This window comes from Cervus canadensis, chromosome 12, assembly GCF_019320065.1.
Source record: "Cervus canadensis isolate Bull #8, Minnesota chromosome 12, ASM1932006v1, whole genome shotgun sequence".
NCBI classification, from domain to species: domain Eukaryota; kingdom Metazoa; phylum Chordata; class Mammalia; order Artiodactyla; family Cervidae; genus Cervus; species Cervus canadensis.
In genome coordinates this window covers 56,813,830-56,830,142 of record NC_057397.1, presented here as the reverse complement: position 1 = coordinate 56,830,142, position 16,313 = coordinate 56,813,830, and the positions used below count along the sequence as shown (strand labels likewise).

The 16,313-nt window shown below is 36.1% G+C and overlaps 1 protein-coding gene and 1 non-coding gene across 3 annotated transcripts in view; one reads left to right on the top strand and one right to left on the bottom strand.

Annotated features, from left to right (window-relative positions):
* The window catches only part of LRP12 (LDL receptor related protein 12), an 88,618-nt gene that overhangs the window by 36,634 nt on the left and 35,671 nt on the right, over window positions 1–16,313 (bottom strand). The window contains exon 2 of one of the 2 annotated variants that reach the window (XM_043483160.1): window positions 14,146–14,202. The exons of the other annotated variant lie outside the window; for it this stretch is intronic. Coding sequence (XP_043339095.1) covers window positions 14,146–14,202 — 57 coding nt within the window. The remainder of the gene's footprint in view (window positions 1–14,145; window positions 14,203–16,313) is intronic. 2 annotated transcript variants of the gene reach the window in all.
* LOC122451557 lies at window positions 264–454 on the top strand. Its single transcript, XR_006272454.1, has one exon. It is a non-coding gene; the product is annotated as a U2 spliceosomal RNA (small nuclear RNA).

Sequence of the window (16,313 nt, the reverse complement as noted above, 5' to 3'; positions counted from 1 at the left end):
AAATAGGAAAAGGAATACGTCAAGGCTGTATATTGTCACCCTGCTTATTTAACTTATATGCAGAGTATATCATGAGAAATGCCAAGCTGGATAAAGCACAAGCTGGAATCAAGATTGCAAGGAGAAATATCAATAACCTCAGATATGCAGATGACACCACCCTTATGGCAGAAAGTGAAGAACAACTAAAGAGCCTCTTGATGAAAGTGAAAGAAGAGAGTGAAAAAGTTGGCTTAAAGCTCAACATTCAGAAAACTAAGATCATCGCTTCTCGGCCTTTTGGCTAAGATCAAGTGTAGTATCTGTTCTTATCAGTTTAATATTTGATACGTCCTCTGTCCGAGGACAATATATTAAATGGATTTTTGGAGCTGGGAGTTGGAATAGGAGCTTGCTCCGTCCACTCCACGCATCGACCTGGTATTGCAGTACTTCCAGGAACGGTGCACCAAAAAAAAAAAAAAAAAGAAGAAAACTAAGATCATGGCATCCAGTCCCATCACTTCATGGGAAATAGATGGGGAAACAGTGGAAACAGTAGCTGACTTTATTTTTCTGGGCTCCAAAATCACTGCAGATGGTGACTGCAGCCATGAAATTAAAAGACACTTACTCCTTGGAAGGAAAGTTATGACCAACCTAGACAGCATATTAAAAAGCAGAGACATTACTTTGCCAACAAAGGTCCGTCTAGTTAAGGCTATGGTTTTTCCAGTAGTCATGTGTGAATGTGAGAGTTGGACTATAAAGCAAGCTGAGCGCAGAACTGATACCTTTGAACTGTGGTGTTGGAGAAGACTCTTGAGAGTCCCTTAGACTGCAAGGAGATCCCACCAGTCCATTCTAAAGGAGATCAGTCCTGGGTGTTCATTGGAAGGACTGATATCGAAGCTGAAACTCCAATACTTTGGCCACCTCATGCGAAGAGCTGACTCATTTGAAAAGACCCTGATGCTGGGAAAGGTTGAGGGCAGGAGGAGAAGGGGATGACAGAGGATGAGATGGTTGGATGGCATCACCGACTCAATGGACATGGGTTTGGGTGGACTCTGGGAGTTGGTGATGGACAGGGAGGCCTGGCGTGCTGTGGTTCATGGTTTCGCAGAGTCAGACACAACTGAGAGACTGAACTGAACTGAACTAGTTTAACATGGGGAAGCTTTCAATTATCATTTAAAATATAGGAATCAGTATAAGCAGAAAACTTTATATTAATGTATCACTCACTCTTAGGATACTCTCTCATTACTCTTAGACTTGGGAATCACACATATCTTTGAAAGCAGGAAATCCTATACCCAGGATATCCTATATTCAGAATGAATAATAACTGGATATTCATTCTTCTGCATTAGAGCAGATACTTAAGAATGGATACAGCAATAAACTTATTCCTATTATTCTTAATGATTTTTTTCAAGGACAAAAATATTCACTTGGTCATTAGCTCTATTCAAGGCAATAACTTCTTGGCTTCTTAAAGGTCACTACTGTCCAGAGCTTCCCAGGTGACTCAGTGATAAAGAATCTGCCTGCAATACGGGAGACCCAGGTTTGATCCCTGGGTCGGGAAGATCCCCTGAAGGGAATGGCAACCCACTCCAGCCTTCTTGCCTGGGAAATCTCATGGACAGAGTAGCCCGGCAGGCTATAGTCCATGAGATCGTAAAAGACTTAGTGACTAAACAATACTGACAACAATGTCCAGAACAAACAAATAATAATCAGGGGCTACATGGCAGTAAAATACATTTTAAAGAGTCAAAATAGGTACAAAATGTGGAAAAATACAGAAGGAAAATTTAAAAAAAAATACAGTCTTCTTAGTTCTAACAGGGTTACAGCACAATATGAATCTAAGACCAGCAGTGTACTCTTAACGGAACTACCTAACTAGTTTTATCCTAAAATTTCTAAGGGCAAGAATAATTTTGAATTTTGCTGGCAAAGCACAAGATGAAATGAATACAGAAGATTTAACCTTTTATACCTTTTTAAAAAGGCCGTAAAAGGGCAATTTTTTCCTGGAAGGGTATAAAAACGATTGATACGTTACTCATATTTTCTAAATTTAAGCACTCTAGATGAATAAAATGCTAAGTAAGCTACTACTTCTATTTCCAGAATGGGAAAACTATTAATTTTTGAAGTTTACTGTGATTCTTGCTGGACACATAGAAGAAATGCAGGAACCAGAGCAAAGATAAGCTGGCCTTGAAGTTCACAATTTTCTAAGTCATTTCTATCAGCCTTAATAAGAGTTTTTAGTGTAACACATCTTCTGAGAGTATTCCAGTCTTGGTGTCCTCTGTCAAGGGTGATATCCAGAAATAAACCTAATATTCAGATTATGTTTAAGGGAGGAGTAAAGAGTTTGATGGACCATGTCCTGGATATTATATTTCTATCACTGCATCTTAAGATTAAATCACCCCCTAACTTGTATCAATCCGTTTGTTGTTGTTTAGTTGCTAAGTCATATCTGACTCTTTTGCAACCCCACGAACTGTAGCCAGCCAGGCTGCTCTATCCATGGGATTTCCCAGGCAAGAACACTGGAGTGGGTTGCCATTGTTTTCTCTTCCCGACCCAGGGATCAAAGCTGTGTCTCTTTTATTGGCAGTGGATTCTTTACCACTGTGCCATCAGGGAAGTCCCATATGGGTCTGTTAATTAACGTTGTTCATCTGCTAAGTGACTGGCTTTTGCACAACAGATGCACAGTATCTTCAAATCCATGCCTTAGCAAAAGTACAAATAATTAACATGATCTCAGGTCTCCAAAATCACTAAGGATGGTGACTGCACCCGTAAAATTAAAAGATGCTTGCTCCTTGGAAGGAAAGCTATGACAAACCTAGAGAGCTTATTAAAAAGTAGAGACATCACTTTGCTGACAAAGGTTTGTATAGTCAAAGCTATGGCTTTTCCAGTATTCATGTAAGGATATGAGAGTTGGACAATAAGGAAGGCTGAGAGCCAAAGAATTGACGCTTTCAAATTGTGGTGCTAAAGGAGACTTTTGAGAGTTCCTTGGACTGCAGGAGATCAAATCAGTCAATCTTATAGGAAATCAACCCTGAATATTCATTGGAAGGACTGATGCTGAAGCTCCAATACTTTGGCCACCAGATACAAAGAGCTGACTCACTGGAAAAGACCCTGATACTGGGGAAGATTGGAGGCAAAAGAAGGGGGCAAATGATGTGATGGTTAGACAGCAACACTAACTCAATGGACATGAATCTGAGCAAACTCTGGGAGAGAGTGGTGGACAGGGAAGCCTGGAGTGCAGCAGTCCAAGAGGTCACAAAGAATCAGAAATGACTTAATAAACAACACCACACTGAATAATTACTGTAAAAGTTAAAAAAAAATTATTCTCAAGGTTAACAGAGTAGAAAAGAAAATGTCAAATGTTTGAATGCAACCTGTTTTTTATCTTCAGCAGAGCTGGCCTGCTCACTTGAGCAGACAATCACTTCTGCCATCTACAACAGTGCACACTTCTGTCACATTACACCCTGTTCTATGGTATGGCTAGACACACATTTAATGTTCTATTGATAGAACACATTTAATGTTCTGCTGTTGACTTTATTAAGAACATACAATTATAAGATACAATAATCTTGCTATAAACACAATTGTTCAGTAAACATTTTATAACACATGCAATGTTATGATTAGATAAATGCTTCACATAAAATATATTATTGTATAATGTTATAGTAGATTTAATTATGTAGTATATAATATTACATATAAAAGTATAATATACAACCAATATTTCTTTGCTAAAATTAACAGGGAATGCTCTACTTCAAAAGCTCAAGTGTTTCAAAAATAAACTCTCTGAAGGCAGGCAATGTTTGTATAGTCATTGTTTATAAACTAAACTAATGTGGTGGTTTTTTTGTTTTTGAAATGTACTCCGTCTTGTATTCTCCACTCACTTTCTTCATTTGAAGCACAGTTCCTTGTGTTCACACTAAGTTTTATTTTTATATTTTGAAAAACTAAAAACTAACGTGGTGTTGTTTCCAGAACTAATTTGTTTTTTTTTTAAAAATGTACTGTCTTGTATTCTCCACTCACTTTCTTCATTTGAAGGACAGTTCCTTGGGTTCACACAAAGTTCTGTTTTTATATTTTGAAATCCTAAAAACTATAAAATTCATACACTTTTCTTCCCCCCTGCCATTTGCAACATGAATAAAAGATACTGTATTGGTTAAAAGAACTGGTGATATTCGTTTTCATAAGTTTAGCAAGAGGTCCAGGTATTTAACTGAATAACTAAAAATAACATTAAAATAACAGGAAAGGTACAAAGAACCACTTGTACCTGCTGCTTTACTCATGAACTTTTCTATATTTAAAAAATAACTGTGAACTGCTATCAAATAATGATAGTTTAAGCTTCATTTCCTTTCAGATGCTTTTTTGGTAAGATCGGAAAATTCTAGGACAATAAAATGATCAAGATGACAATAGATCAAGATGTTCTTCCAGGGAAACTTCAATATACCATATTATAGTACTCAAGCCTAAAACTGGATAAAACTAAAGCTATTTTACTACAGTGCTTCATGCTATTGTAAAATGTTGCTCAATAATTTGTAAGCAAATTATTGCAACTTAGAAATAATATCTCCTAGGGACTTTCCTGGCAGTCCAATGATGAAGATTTCACCTTCCAAGACAAGGGGGCATGAGTTCAATCCCTGGTCAGAGAGCTAAGATCCCAAATGCCTCACAACCAAAAAATCAAAACATAAAACATAAGCAATATGTAACAAATATAATACAGACTTTAAAAATGGTCCACATTTTAATTTAAAAAAAAAGAAAAAAGAAAATATCTCCTACTTTAAAGGCCCACAACTAAATTATTAGTTTTAAAAGACTTATAGGATCAGTAGCATGCTAGACCATTGAGGACAAAACTAGGAACTATAAAATGAAAAAACACAAAAACAAGAAAGGGTGATGATTTTAATAAAATAAAAATTTTGACAGAATATAGGAAGAATAACAGGTAACAACTATCATTTTCTATACTCTGGTAATTCAATTAATATGAACACGTATTAGGATAGAAACTTCCTAAGCAGAAAACTCTCTTTCTCTGCTCTCTGAAATGTCAGCCTTGCCTGACAAAGATTTGAAGTCAAATACAAAGAAGATTCAAGACTGGGCTAACCTGAGAGCTTTTAGCTACAGATATTATAACGTAGGAACATTCAGCAGGTGTATCATTGGTGAACTGGGAATAACTTGTTAAATTTCATAAATAAAAACTTTCTAGCTCAGAAAGCACTTGTTCCAACATCTGTACCTATTAACAACCAGAAAGTCTTAAATTTCAGGGTAGTTTCTGCTTAACCATTAAAGAAAGCCAATCTCATTCTTTTATTCTTTGCAATGTCACAACTCTGAGCAGTGAATCTGAAAAGAAGTGAACAGTTACATTTCTGAACAGTCTGGGGAAAATAAAAGATTGGGACTTTAACAGAAACAAGGTAAGAAACAAGTTAAACAGGAAAAACATGATCATATGCAGTCTAAGTGCTCTCGTTTCTGGGGGTAACTCGGTAAATTAGTACAATCCTTTCTGAAAGCAATCTGTCAAAGGTTTTCAGAGTCAATAATTTCTTTATGACCTTTGATACAGTAATTCCAATTCTAGAAATCTACGCCGAAGAAATAAATCTCAGAAATATAAAAAAGGGCTAAATATATATTAAATTGTTCCTTGCAACATGATCCAGACTAGGGAGAACCCACTGGGAAAAAAACCAATGATATGTTTAAGAACATTACAATACAGCCACAGGATGGAAACTTTACTATACAGGTATTAAAATAACAACTATGAAAAAAATGTATTCTATACAATGTTAAATAGAAAAGGCAGGAGACACAATTAGTTATAATCCAGATGCATATACAATTATTTTTAAAGGTATACATAGAGTACAAATGAAATAAATTATAATATTATTAGTTACTAAGAATGCAAGGTTAGTGGGTGATTTTTGTAATCTTTTTGCTCTTTTTCCAATTTTTATAAATATTTAATGTAATTTATATAATGTGTAAACAGAGTTTGTGAAAACAAAAAAAATGACTTGGAAGTAATTAAGAGCAATGAGGACATAATCAAATTACATCTAGAAATATTCTTTTTTAAAAAATCGAAGTACAGTTTATTTATGTTAAGTTTCAGGTGTCCAGCAAAGTGATTCAGTTATATATGTATATATGTGTGTGTGTGTGTATAGATATATACATATATATACATATTCTTTTTTAGATTCTTTTCCATTATAGGTTAGTGCATCTAGAATTACTCTGATTCAAATAAATATGGATTATATAATAAAATTCAAAGTAGATACATATTAAAAATCAAATATATTTGTTTAATGTGTATAAATCAATCTGATCTAAAAAAGTTTCATTCTACGTAGTAGATGAACAATAAATTAGCCATTTTACAAACTTAGACATTCAAAAGAGAACATGAGGCATTTAATTTAGGCATTTTTAAAAAAGAATATTAAAATAGCCTTCCTACTTTCTTATATACAATTACTTGCAATTTCTATGATATAATTTCATGATTTATGTATGAAATCATGTAAAAAATTTTCATGATTTTCACGCATGAAAATCATTAAAAGTTCTAAAGAAAGTAAGCATACAAAAAATAACACTTTATCCAATCCTTCTTTTCCATTATACAACCACTAGCTGTATACTTTTTGCTAACTCCCATTTTCTCATGACAATTCCTATAGCATAAGAACCAGCAAAAGGATAAAAACATATCTCTTAGCAAAGATTTGAGAAAGAGGAAGATGAAAATGACCAGAATGCTAGAAATAGAAATAAATTATCTGGGGCCTAAGAACCCAAGCTATATTATTAATCGTAAATTACTAATTCCCATAAAAATTCATATGAATAAAGAAAACTAAGTATTTAGTACTACTTACAACTAAGAAAAATATTAAATCATTTACTACACACCAGACATTGTAACTAGGCCTTTTATAAATTCATGATCAACCTTAATGTGGTCATTATTTACCACAGGATTTACTACATTAAGAACACACTACAGGTGCACCTTTTGCATGTCTATTTTCTCAATTCTACGGTAAATTCTTTGAGACAGGAATATTTTTAAAATTAATTTTTATTAGAGTAGTTTTACAATGTTGTGTTAGTTGGTGCTGTATAACAAAGTCAATCAGCTATATATATAGCTGACATATATATATATATATATCTCCCCTCTTTTTTGGATTTCCTTCCTATTTAGGACACCACAGAGCACTGCGTAGAATTCCATGTGCTATATAGTAGGTTCTCATTAGTTATCTAATTTATAAATATTAATGTATATGTCAATCCCATTTTCCTAATTTACCCTACCCCTCCTTTCCTGTCCATATGTCCATATGTATCCATATATCCATTCTCTACTTCTGCATCTCAAATAAATTCAGGTGTATCATTTTTTTATATTCCACATATAAATAGTATTATATGATAAGTTGTTCCTGTTCTGATTTACTTCACTCTATATGACATCTAGGTCTCTCCACATCTTTGCAAATTGCATAATTTCATTCCTTTTTATGGCTGAGTAATATTCAGCAGTAATACATGTACCACATCTTTATACATTCTTCTGTGGATAGACATTTAGGCTGTTTCCATGTCCTGGCTATTGTAAACAGTGCTGCAGTGAACACTGAGGTGCGTGTATCTTTTGGAATTATGGTTTCCCCAGGTATATGCCTAACAGTGGGATAGCTGGGTCACCCGGTGGTTCTACTGTTTAGTTTAAGGAACCTCCATACTGCTCTCCATAGTGGCTGTGTCAATTTACATTCCCACCAACAGTGTAAGAGGGCTCCCTTTCCTCTATACCATCTTCAGTATTTACTGTTTGTGAATTTTTTGATGGTGGTCATTCTAAATGGTGTGAGGTGATACCTCACTGTAGTCTTGACTTACATTTCTCTAATAATTGGTGATGCTGAACATCTTTTCATGTGTTTGTTGGCCATCTGTAGGTCCTCTCTGAAGAAGTATCTATTTAGGTCTTCTCATTTTTGATTGGTTGTTTTTTTGATATCGAGCTACATGAGCTGTTAGATTAATCTTTTGTTAGTTGCTTCATCTGCAAATATTTTCTCCCACTCTGAGGGTTGTCTTTTCATTTTGTTTACGGTTTCTCTTGCTGTGCAAAAGCGTCCAAGTTTCACTAAATCCAAATTGTTTCTCTTTGTTGTTATTACTCTAGAAGATGGGTCAAAAAAGATCTTGCTGTGATTTATCTCATAGAGTGTTCTATGTTTTCTTCTAAGAATTTTATAGTATCTAGCCTTACATATAGATCTTTAATCCATTTTGAACTTATTTTTGTGTACAATGTTAAGAGAATGTTCTAATTTCATTCTTTTACATGTACCTATCCAGTTTCCCAGCACCACTTATTGAAGAGACTGTCTTTTCTCCATTGCATATTCTTGCCTCCTTTGACACAGATTAGGTGACCGTAGATGTGTGGGTTATTTCTGAGCCTTCTATTTTGTTCCACTGATCTATATTCCTGTTTTTGTGCTAGTACCATGCTGCCCTGATAACTGTAGCTTTGTAGTATAGTATAACGTCAGGGAGCCTGATTGCTCCTGCTCTGTTTTACTTTCTTAAGACTGCTTCGGCCCGGCTTTCCTGATGGTCCAGTGGTTAAGAATCCACCTTGCAATGAAAGGAATACCACCATTTTGGTCCCTGATCCAGGAAGATTCCCATATGTTGCTGTGCAACTAAGCCCATCTGCCACAACTACTGAGCCTGTGTACTCCAACTACTGAAGCTCGTGTGCCTAGGGCCTGTGCTCCGCAACAAGCACTGCCACAAGTCATCCCCGCTGGCAGCAACAAGGACCCACCACAGCCAAAATATAAAATAAATCTTAAAAAAAAAAAGGACTGCTTTGGCTATTTGAGGTCTTTCGTGTTTCTATACAAATTTTAAAATTTTTTGTCCTAATTCTGTGAAAAATGTCCTTGATGATTTGACAGGGGTTACACTGAATCTGTAGATTGCTTTGGGTAGTACAGTCAATTTCACAATCCAATTCTTCCAATCCAAGAACATGGTATATCTCTCCATCTGCTTGTGTCATCTTTGATTTCTTTCATGAGTAACTTAGTCTTTTGAAAGTGAAAGTCACTGAGTTGTGTCCAACTTTTTGAATATAGCTCTTTTGCCTCCTTAAGGTAGGTTTACTCCTAGGTATTTTATTCCTTTTTTGTTGCATGGTAAATGGTATAGTTTCCTTAATTTCTCTTTCTGATCTTTCATTGTTAGTGTATAAGAATGTAAGAGATTCTGAGTATTAATTTTGTATCCTGCAACTTTACCAAATTCATTGATGAGCTCTAGTAGTCTTCTATTGGTGTCTGTAGGACTTTTTATGTACAGTATCAGGTCATCTGAAAAAAGTGAGTTTTACTTCTTCTTTTCCAACCTGGATTCCTTTTATTTTTCTTCTCTGATTGCTGTTGCTACAACTTCCACAACTATGTTGAATAAAAGTAGTGAGACTGGATAAGCTTTTTCTGCATCTATTGAGAAGAATATATGTTTTTTACTCAACTTGTTAATATGGTGTATCACATCGATTTGTTTGCATACACTGAATAATCCTTGCACTCCTGGGATAAATCCCACTTGATCATTGTTATGATCCTTTTAAAATGTTGTTAGGTTTGGTTTGCTAGTATTTTGCTGAGGATTTTTGCATCTATGTTTATCAGTGACATTGCCCTGTAATTTTCTTTTTTCTGTGATATCTTTGTCTGGTTTTGGTATCAGGGTGATGGTGGCCTCGTACAATGAAGTTGGGAGTATTTATCCCTCTGCAATTTTTTGGAATTGTTTGAGAAGGATAGGTGTTAGCTCGTCTCTAAATGTTTGACAGAATTCACCTTAAAGCCATCTGGTTCTGAACTTTTGTTTCCTGGAAGATTTTTAATCACAGTTTCAATTCCATTACTTGTGACTGCCTGTGCCTGTGTGTGTGCTCTGTTGTGTAGAGTCTTTGTGACCCCATGGACTGTAGCCCACAGGTTCTTCTGTCCATGGGATTTTTCAGGCAAGAATACTGGAGCAGCTTGCCATTTCCTCTTCCAGGGGATCTTCCTGACCCAGGGATCGAATACAGGTCTCTTATGTCTCTTGAATGGGCAGGGGGATTCTTTACCACTAACATCACCTGGGAAGCCCCTACTTGTGATTCGTCTGTTCAGATCTTCCCATCCCTTCATGTTGTCTCCGCACAGCCAACAGCAGTCCTCTCCCTGGATCTGCTTTCCTAACCCCATGTTTTAGCATTCAGCCCCCACCAGCAGCTTCTGCTCCTACGCTGGGGTGCCCAGGGTAGATTCTGGAGGAGGCTTTGGCATAGACGGGCCACATGGGCCTTATGTATGATCAAAGGAGGCTTTGGTGGTGGTGGCACTCAGGACCCTGCAAGGGTGGGCAGCGGAGGCCTTGGCTTGAGCAGCAGATGAGCTTGCTTAGTCGGGAAGGAATATTTTTACTTACTGCTCACTCCCATCCTTCTCAGCACAAGGTACATATCAGGTGTTTAATACAAGCTGAATGAATTTAATTCATTACAGTTAGGGTGACTGTACATTCCAAATTGTCTAGGATAGTTCTGGTTTGCCTGTGGTATCAGCATATTGAAAACAGTGTACCTTTTTGCTTTCAAAGTGTCCTGATCTGGGTAATAAATTAAGTGAAAATACTACTGCACCTAAGTTAAAGTTCTTCAAAAATGTCATTAAAATTTCCAGAACATAAAGAATGAATGAGCTAAGGTGCAAAGCACTGTCAAATGAAGCAGCAGAGCTGAAAAGAGCAGGTGAAGAGCAGAAGCAGGCAGCTCCACAGAACACGGAGCCACCTCGTCACTTTTGCTGCTTGCTGGGCCCAAGAAAGAGCAAGTCCTACATTTAGAGATTCTTCCAAAAGCTAATTTCCCATTTATAAGAGCACTGAAAGGGCTCTCATTTCAACTAGGGATACAAGGAATTCAGAAGGCTTATACTATACCAAGCATTATACCTTCTATAGCTCCATACTGACTAAAGAAAAACTGCAATGAATCTATATCCAAAACCACACTTTGAGAGAGCATTCATTTATGTTTTTAATGATATGGTTGGAATAGACTTCATCTTAATCTTCTCTTTCCACAAAAGAAAGATTTTATAAGACAAACCTTCAGGAAAAACAATAAGTCATTAATAAGGTTTCACTGGGCTCTGAAATTAATTTATTGATATATAAATACATTTAATTAAAACACTCATTTTGTTACAGACTGAACTGTGTTACCCCTAAGACTCCTATGCTGAAGTCCAAACTGCCAGTACCTCAGAATGTGGCTGGATTTCGAGACAAGACCTTTAAAGAGGCAACTAAATTAAAATGAAGTCACATGGGTGGGTCCTATCTAATGTGATGGGTGTCCTAATAAGGAGAGATCAGGACACAGATACACAGACTGAAGACCATGAGAAGATACAGATAGAAGACAGCCATCTACAAACCAAAGAAAAGGGCCTCAGAAGAAACCAACTCTGCTAACACCTTGATTTTGGATTTTTAGCCTTCAGAACTATGAGAAAATAAACCTATGTTATAAATCCACATAACTCAGTCAACCAATATTTTCAAATATCTAATTCGTATTACAAAATCATGCATGGTGAAAAAAAACCCCTTTAAAGGACAAGAACGGTCACTGGATTTTGGTAAAACAGGCAACAAAAGTTCACTGATGCAGTTTCAGATCCCACTTGCAACTACCCTTTAAGAAACGACCACCTGTTGAGTTCTGGCATCACATCAAAGAAGAATCTTTACAATTATCTGAAAAAAGTTATGGAAATATTCCTCTCTTTTCAAATCATACATTGGTGTACTGCTGGATTGTCCTTATATTGTCGAACAAAGCAATATGTTACAAAAGGCTGAGCGCACAGATGTCAGAATCCAGGTACTCCTTTGTAAGTCAATCTTTAAAAAGTTTGCAAAACTGTAAAGCAATACCATTCTTCTTACTGATGTTATTTTGGAAAATGCGTTTTTAATAAAACTATGTTACTGATGTAAAGATGCCATGGATTCACTACTTTCATATCCAAGTAAATGAAGAAGTTTTTAAACAATTTCTCAGTTTTAATTTCTAATACAGTAAATATCAGTAGCTATAGCCATATAAACATAAGCTCTTTGAAATTCTTGTTATGGGCTGAATTGCATCCTTTGCAAACTCATGTGCTTAAGTCCTAACCCTCAAATGTGACTGTATTTGGAAGCCAGGCTGTAACTCATAAAGATGGGACCCTAATCCTAGAGGGCTGGGATCCTTATAAAGAAGAGGAAGAGACACCAGAGTACCTCACTTTCTCCGAGAGCACATACAGGAAATGTCATGTGAGGACACAGTGAGAAGGCCCCATCAGCAAGTCAGGAAGAAAGGTCTCACCAGAAACCAACCCCACCCACCCCCTGACCTTGGACTTCTAGCCTCTAGACTGTGAGAAACTAAGTGACCTTGGACATCTAGCCTCTAGACTGTGAGAAACTAAGTAGCTATTATTTAAGCCACTCAGCCTATGGTGTTTTGTTATGGTAGCCACCTGAGTAGACTAATACAGTCCCTGATATTATTAAAAGCTTACAAGGGATCCTGAGACCAAAAAATTTGAAAATCACTGAATTAGATAATAATCACTTGGCTGTGTAAATTAAACGTTTGTAAACAATTTCTTACTTCATAGCGACAACTTGGAAAAGTCATCACAATTCTCAATAGATATCCAAAGCAGGAAAAGGGAGAAAATTAAGGTCAACCCTAAATAAACTTTTTTAACTTGATATACACAACTGTATGACACTTGAAAGCATATGAAAATGGGGAAACACACTGTAGAAGAATTAACATAGGCTGCAAAGGCACCTGCTTTTCACTTTCAGGAAACCAGACCTGTTAATCTGTTTGGCCTGGCACAGGCTAACTCCTAGACTACTTGTTAAGTCTATTAACTTTCTAAATATAAAATAAGATATAAAACAAAAGAGGAAACCTTCAGTTTTGCTTAATGAGAAAAAAATAACCACAAAATTGTAAGAAAACATGAAGAAATCAAGCGGTAAACTGACAAATACACCAAGTGCAATTTTTTTTAACTGCACAAAACTCATTAAGAATATAGGGAATAATAGTAAGAAACTCTATTTCAGTATATGTGAAAAATAAAGATTTTGCTCTCCAAGTAACTGTACTTGATAAGGTAAAAATGGTATCAAAGTTGTAGAAATCACCTAAGAATGAAAAAAAAAATCAATTGAATTATAGTTGATTTATAATGCTGTGTTAATTTTAGGTGACAGATTCTTTTCCATTAGTTTACTAGAAGATACTGAATATAGTTCCCGGACTTTATTATTTATTTTGTATATATAAGAATGAACATTTTAATAGATATGGGCCCTTAAGTAATTATTAATTTATAAAAGCTTAAATAGGTGGAAAAATGCATTTACCTTAGCAAGTTTCTGAATCTCATAGATGCAAATATGTTGGGGTGCTTTTTTAGTAACATATAAATTGTGCATTCAAGTACTACAGTTTTATGTATAGTAGCATTTCATCTAAAAAGTCAGGCAAAAATGCTAATTTCTAAGGCTCCAATGCTCTGAGCAGCATTCAAAATTACATTTTCATAAATTTCATTTCATATAACTTTCTATGGAAAGAAAACACAAATTCAGCTTGAGCTAACTTTTCTCTTGGTTCAATGTTTGTACAGAAAAATAATTATGCAGTCCGTCTGGAAAAGTATAATCAATCCACAGCCATGCAAGTATCAATTTTATCTTGTGAGAATTTCTCTAAGTTCCAGTTCTTTCCTTATTACATGCTGCAAAAAGCAGTAATAACTTTTATAGCCAAATATCACTTCATAAGATACCAGGTGGCTTTCAATATTTACCATATAAGTCATGCATGAAATTTAAACATTACAGAAAATGACTTACCAGTTGACACTCCTGAAATATGTACATTTTCAGAATGTTCTGCAAGAGCACCATGTCCTAAAATTAAACATAATGAATAAACTAATTTCCAAGATAAAAATTTTAAAAAAATTTTCAGATTCTCCCTCTAACAGAAAAACAGGTACTTAGAGCTACTTATAATATTCAGAAACTAAATTAAAGTCTCATAATAATCTTCAAAACAATATTACAAAGCCCCAAATCATAATCTCAGTAAGAACAACAAAACGTTTTGGAAATCACGACACGGTAGTGTAATATAAAGGCCAAATATATAGATGTGATTAATATCAGAAAGAATTTTCTGTCAAGTGAACAGTCAAAAGAGAACTTAGGACTATTACCAGAAAAGGGACAATCATATACTTTTTAAAACAGCATTTCTCTAAAAGCATGCTTAATAGTCCACAATGTGCTCACTGTTACAGTCACACATGTTGGTACTTAAAAAAAAAAGGTCTGGCTTTTGCACTGTCTTCTAAGTCTGTCAACATTTTATCAACAACTCTAATAGTCTTTAGGGGCTTCCCCTGTGGCTCAAATGGTAAAGAATCCGCCTGCAATGCAGGAGACCTGGGTTTGATCCCTGGGTTGGGAAGATCCCCTGGAGAAGGGAGAGGCTACCCACTCCAGTATTCTGACCTGAAGAATTCCATGGACTGTATAATCCATGGGGTCGCAAAGAGTCGGACAAGACTGAGAGACTTTCAATCAATCAATCGTCTTTAGAGTAGAGACATAATTATATCCTATTTTGGTAGCCCATGGTTTTCTATACCTCCTACCACAAAGCTGGGCACATGAAAGCATTCAAGTAACTGAAATTAGTTACCAAGTGTCAGCTAGAAAAATAGCATTTAAAAAAGACCCCTTTTAAAGTAGAAACTATGTACTCCTTTAAATGAGTAAACAGTGTCCCTCAGGTATTACCCTTAAAAATTTAATTTAGCTGTATTATGAATGACTTCCATCTACCTCTACTTTTCTTGTACAAGTTGCTCATGTTTACTTCTAAAGTTTTGTCTCTTGTCTATGCCTTAGGTCAATTTCCAGCTGACAAGGCATTCTCCCTAGTGCGGGGCAGGTTCAGAGGAAGCTAGGTGGGAGAAACTTCAATGGCAAAAGCAGAATTCACTCTGAAGGTTCAAAGAGTGAAGATAACAGCAAATACTATAATTAGTAGTTTATCTTTTAAACCACCACATTTCTACGGTTGCTTGATTACTGTTTCGCATCCCCCAAGGAGCTAAGCTCTAGGACAGCAGAATCTGTGTTCGCCTGCCTCACCACTGTATGCAGTTCCCAGAACAGAGCAGGTGCTCAAAGAGCTAATGAATGAAGGGAGGCTATGGGAGGGCCATGACAATGCAATGAAACCATGCCAGCTAAGCACCTGAGACACAGGACTGGAAAAGGTCAGTTTTCATTCCAAGCCTAAAGAAGGGCAATGCCAAAGAATGTTCACACTATTGTACCACTGCACTCATTTCACATTGCTAGTAAGGTTATATTAAAAATCCTTCAAGTTAGGCCTCGGCAGTACATGAACTGAGAACTTTCAGATGTACAAGCTGGGTTTCAAAGAGGCAGAAGAACCAGAGATCAAATTGCCAACATTTGTTGGATCATGGAGAAAGCAAGAGCGTTTCCAGAAAAACATCACTTCTGCTTCATTGACTACACTAAGGCCTTTGACTGTGTGGATCACAACAAACTGTGGAGAATTCTTAAAGAGTTGGGAGTAACAGACCACCTGACCTGCCTCCTGAGAAATCCTTAGGCAGGTCAAGAAGCAAGTTAGAACCAGATATGGAACAATGGACTGGTTCCAAACTGGGAAAGGAGTACATCGAGGCTGTATATTGTCACCCCATTTATTTAATTTATATGCAGAGTACATCATACTAATTGCTAGGCTAAATGAATCACAAGCTGGAATCAATACTGTCGGGAGAAATATCAACAATCTCAGATATGCAGATGACACCACTCTAATGGCAGAAAATGCAGAGGAACTAAATAGTCTCTTAATGAAGGTGAAAGAGTGAAAAAGCTGGCTTAAAATTCAACACTCAAAAAACTAAGACCATGGCATCCGATTCCATCATTTCATGGCAAATAGAAGGGGAAAAAGTAGAAGCAGTGGC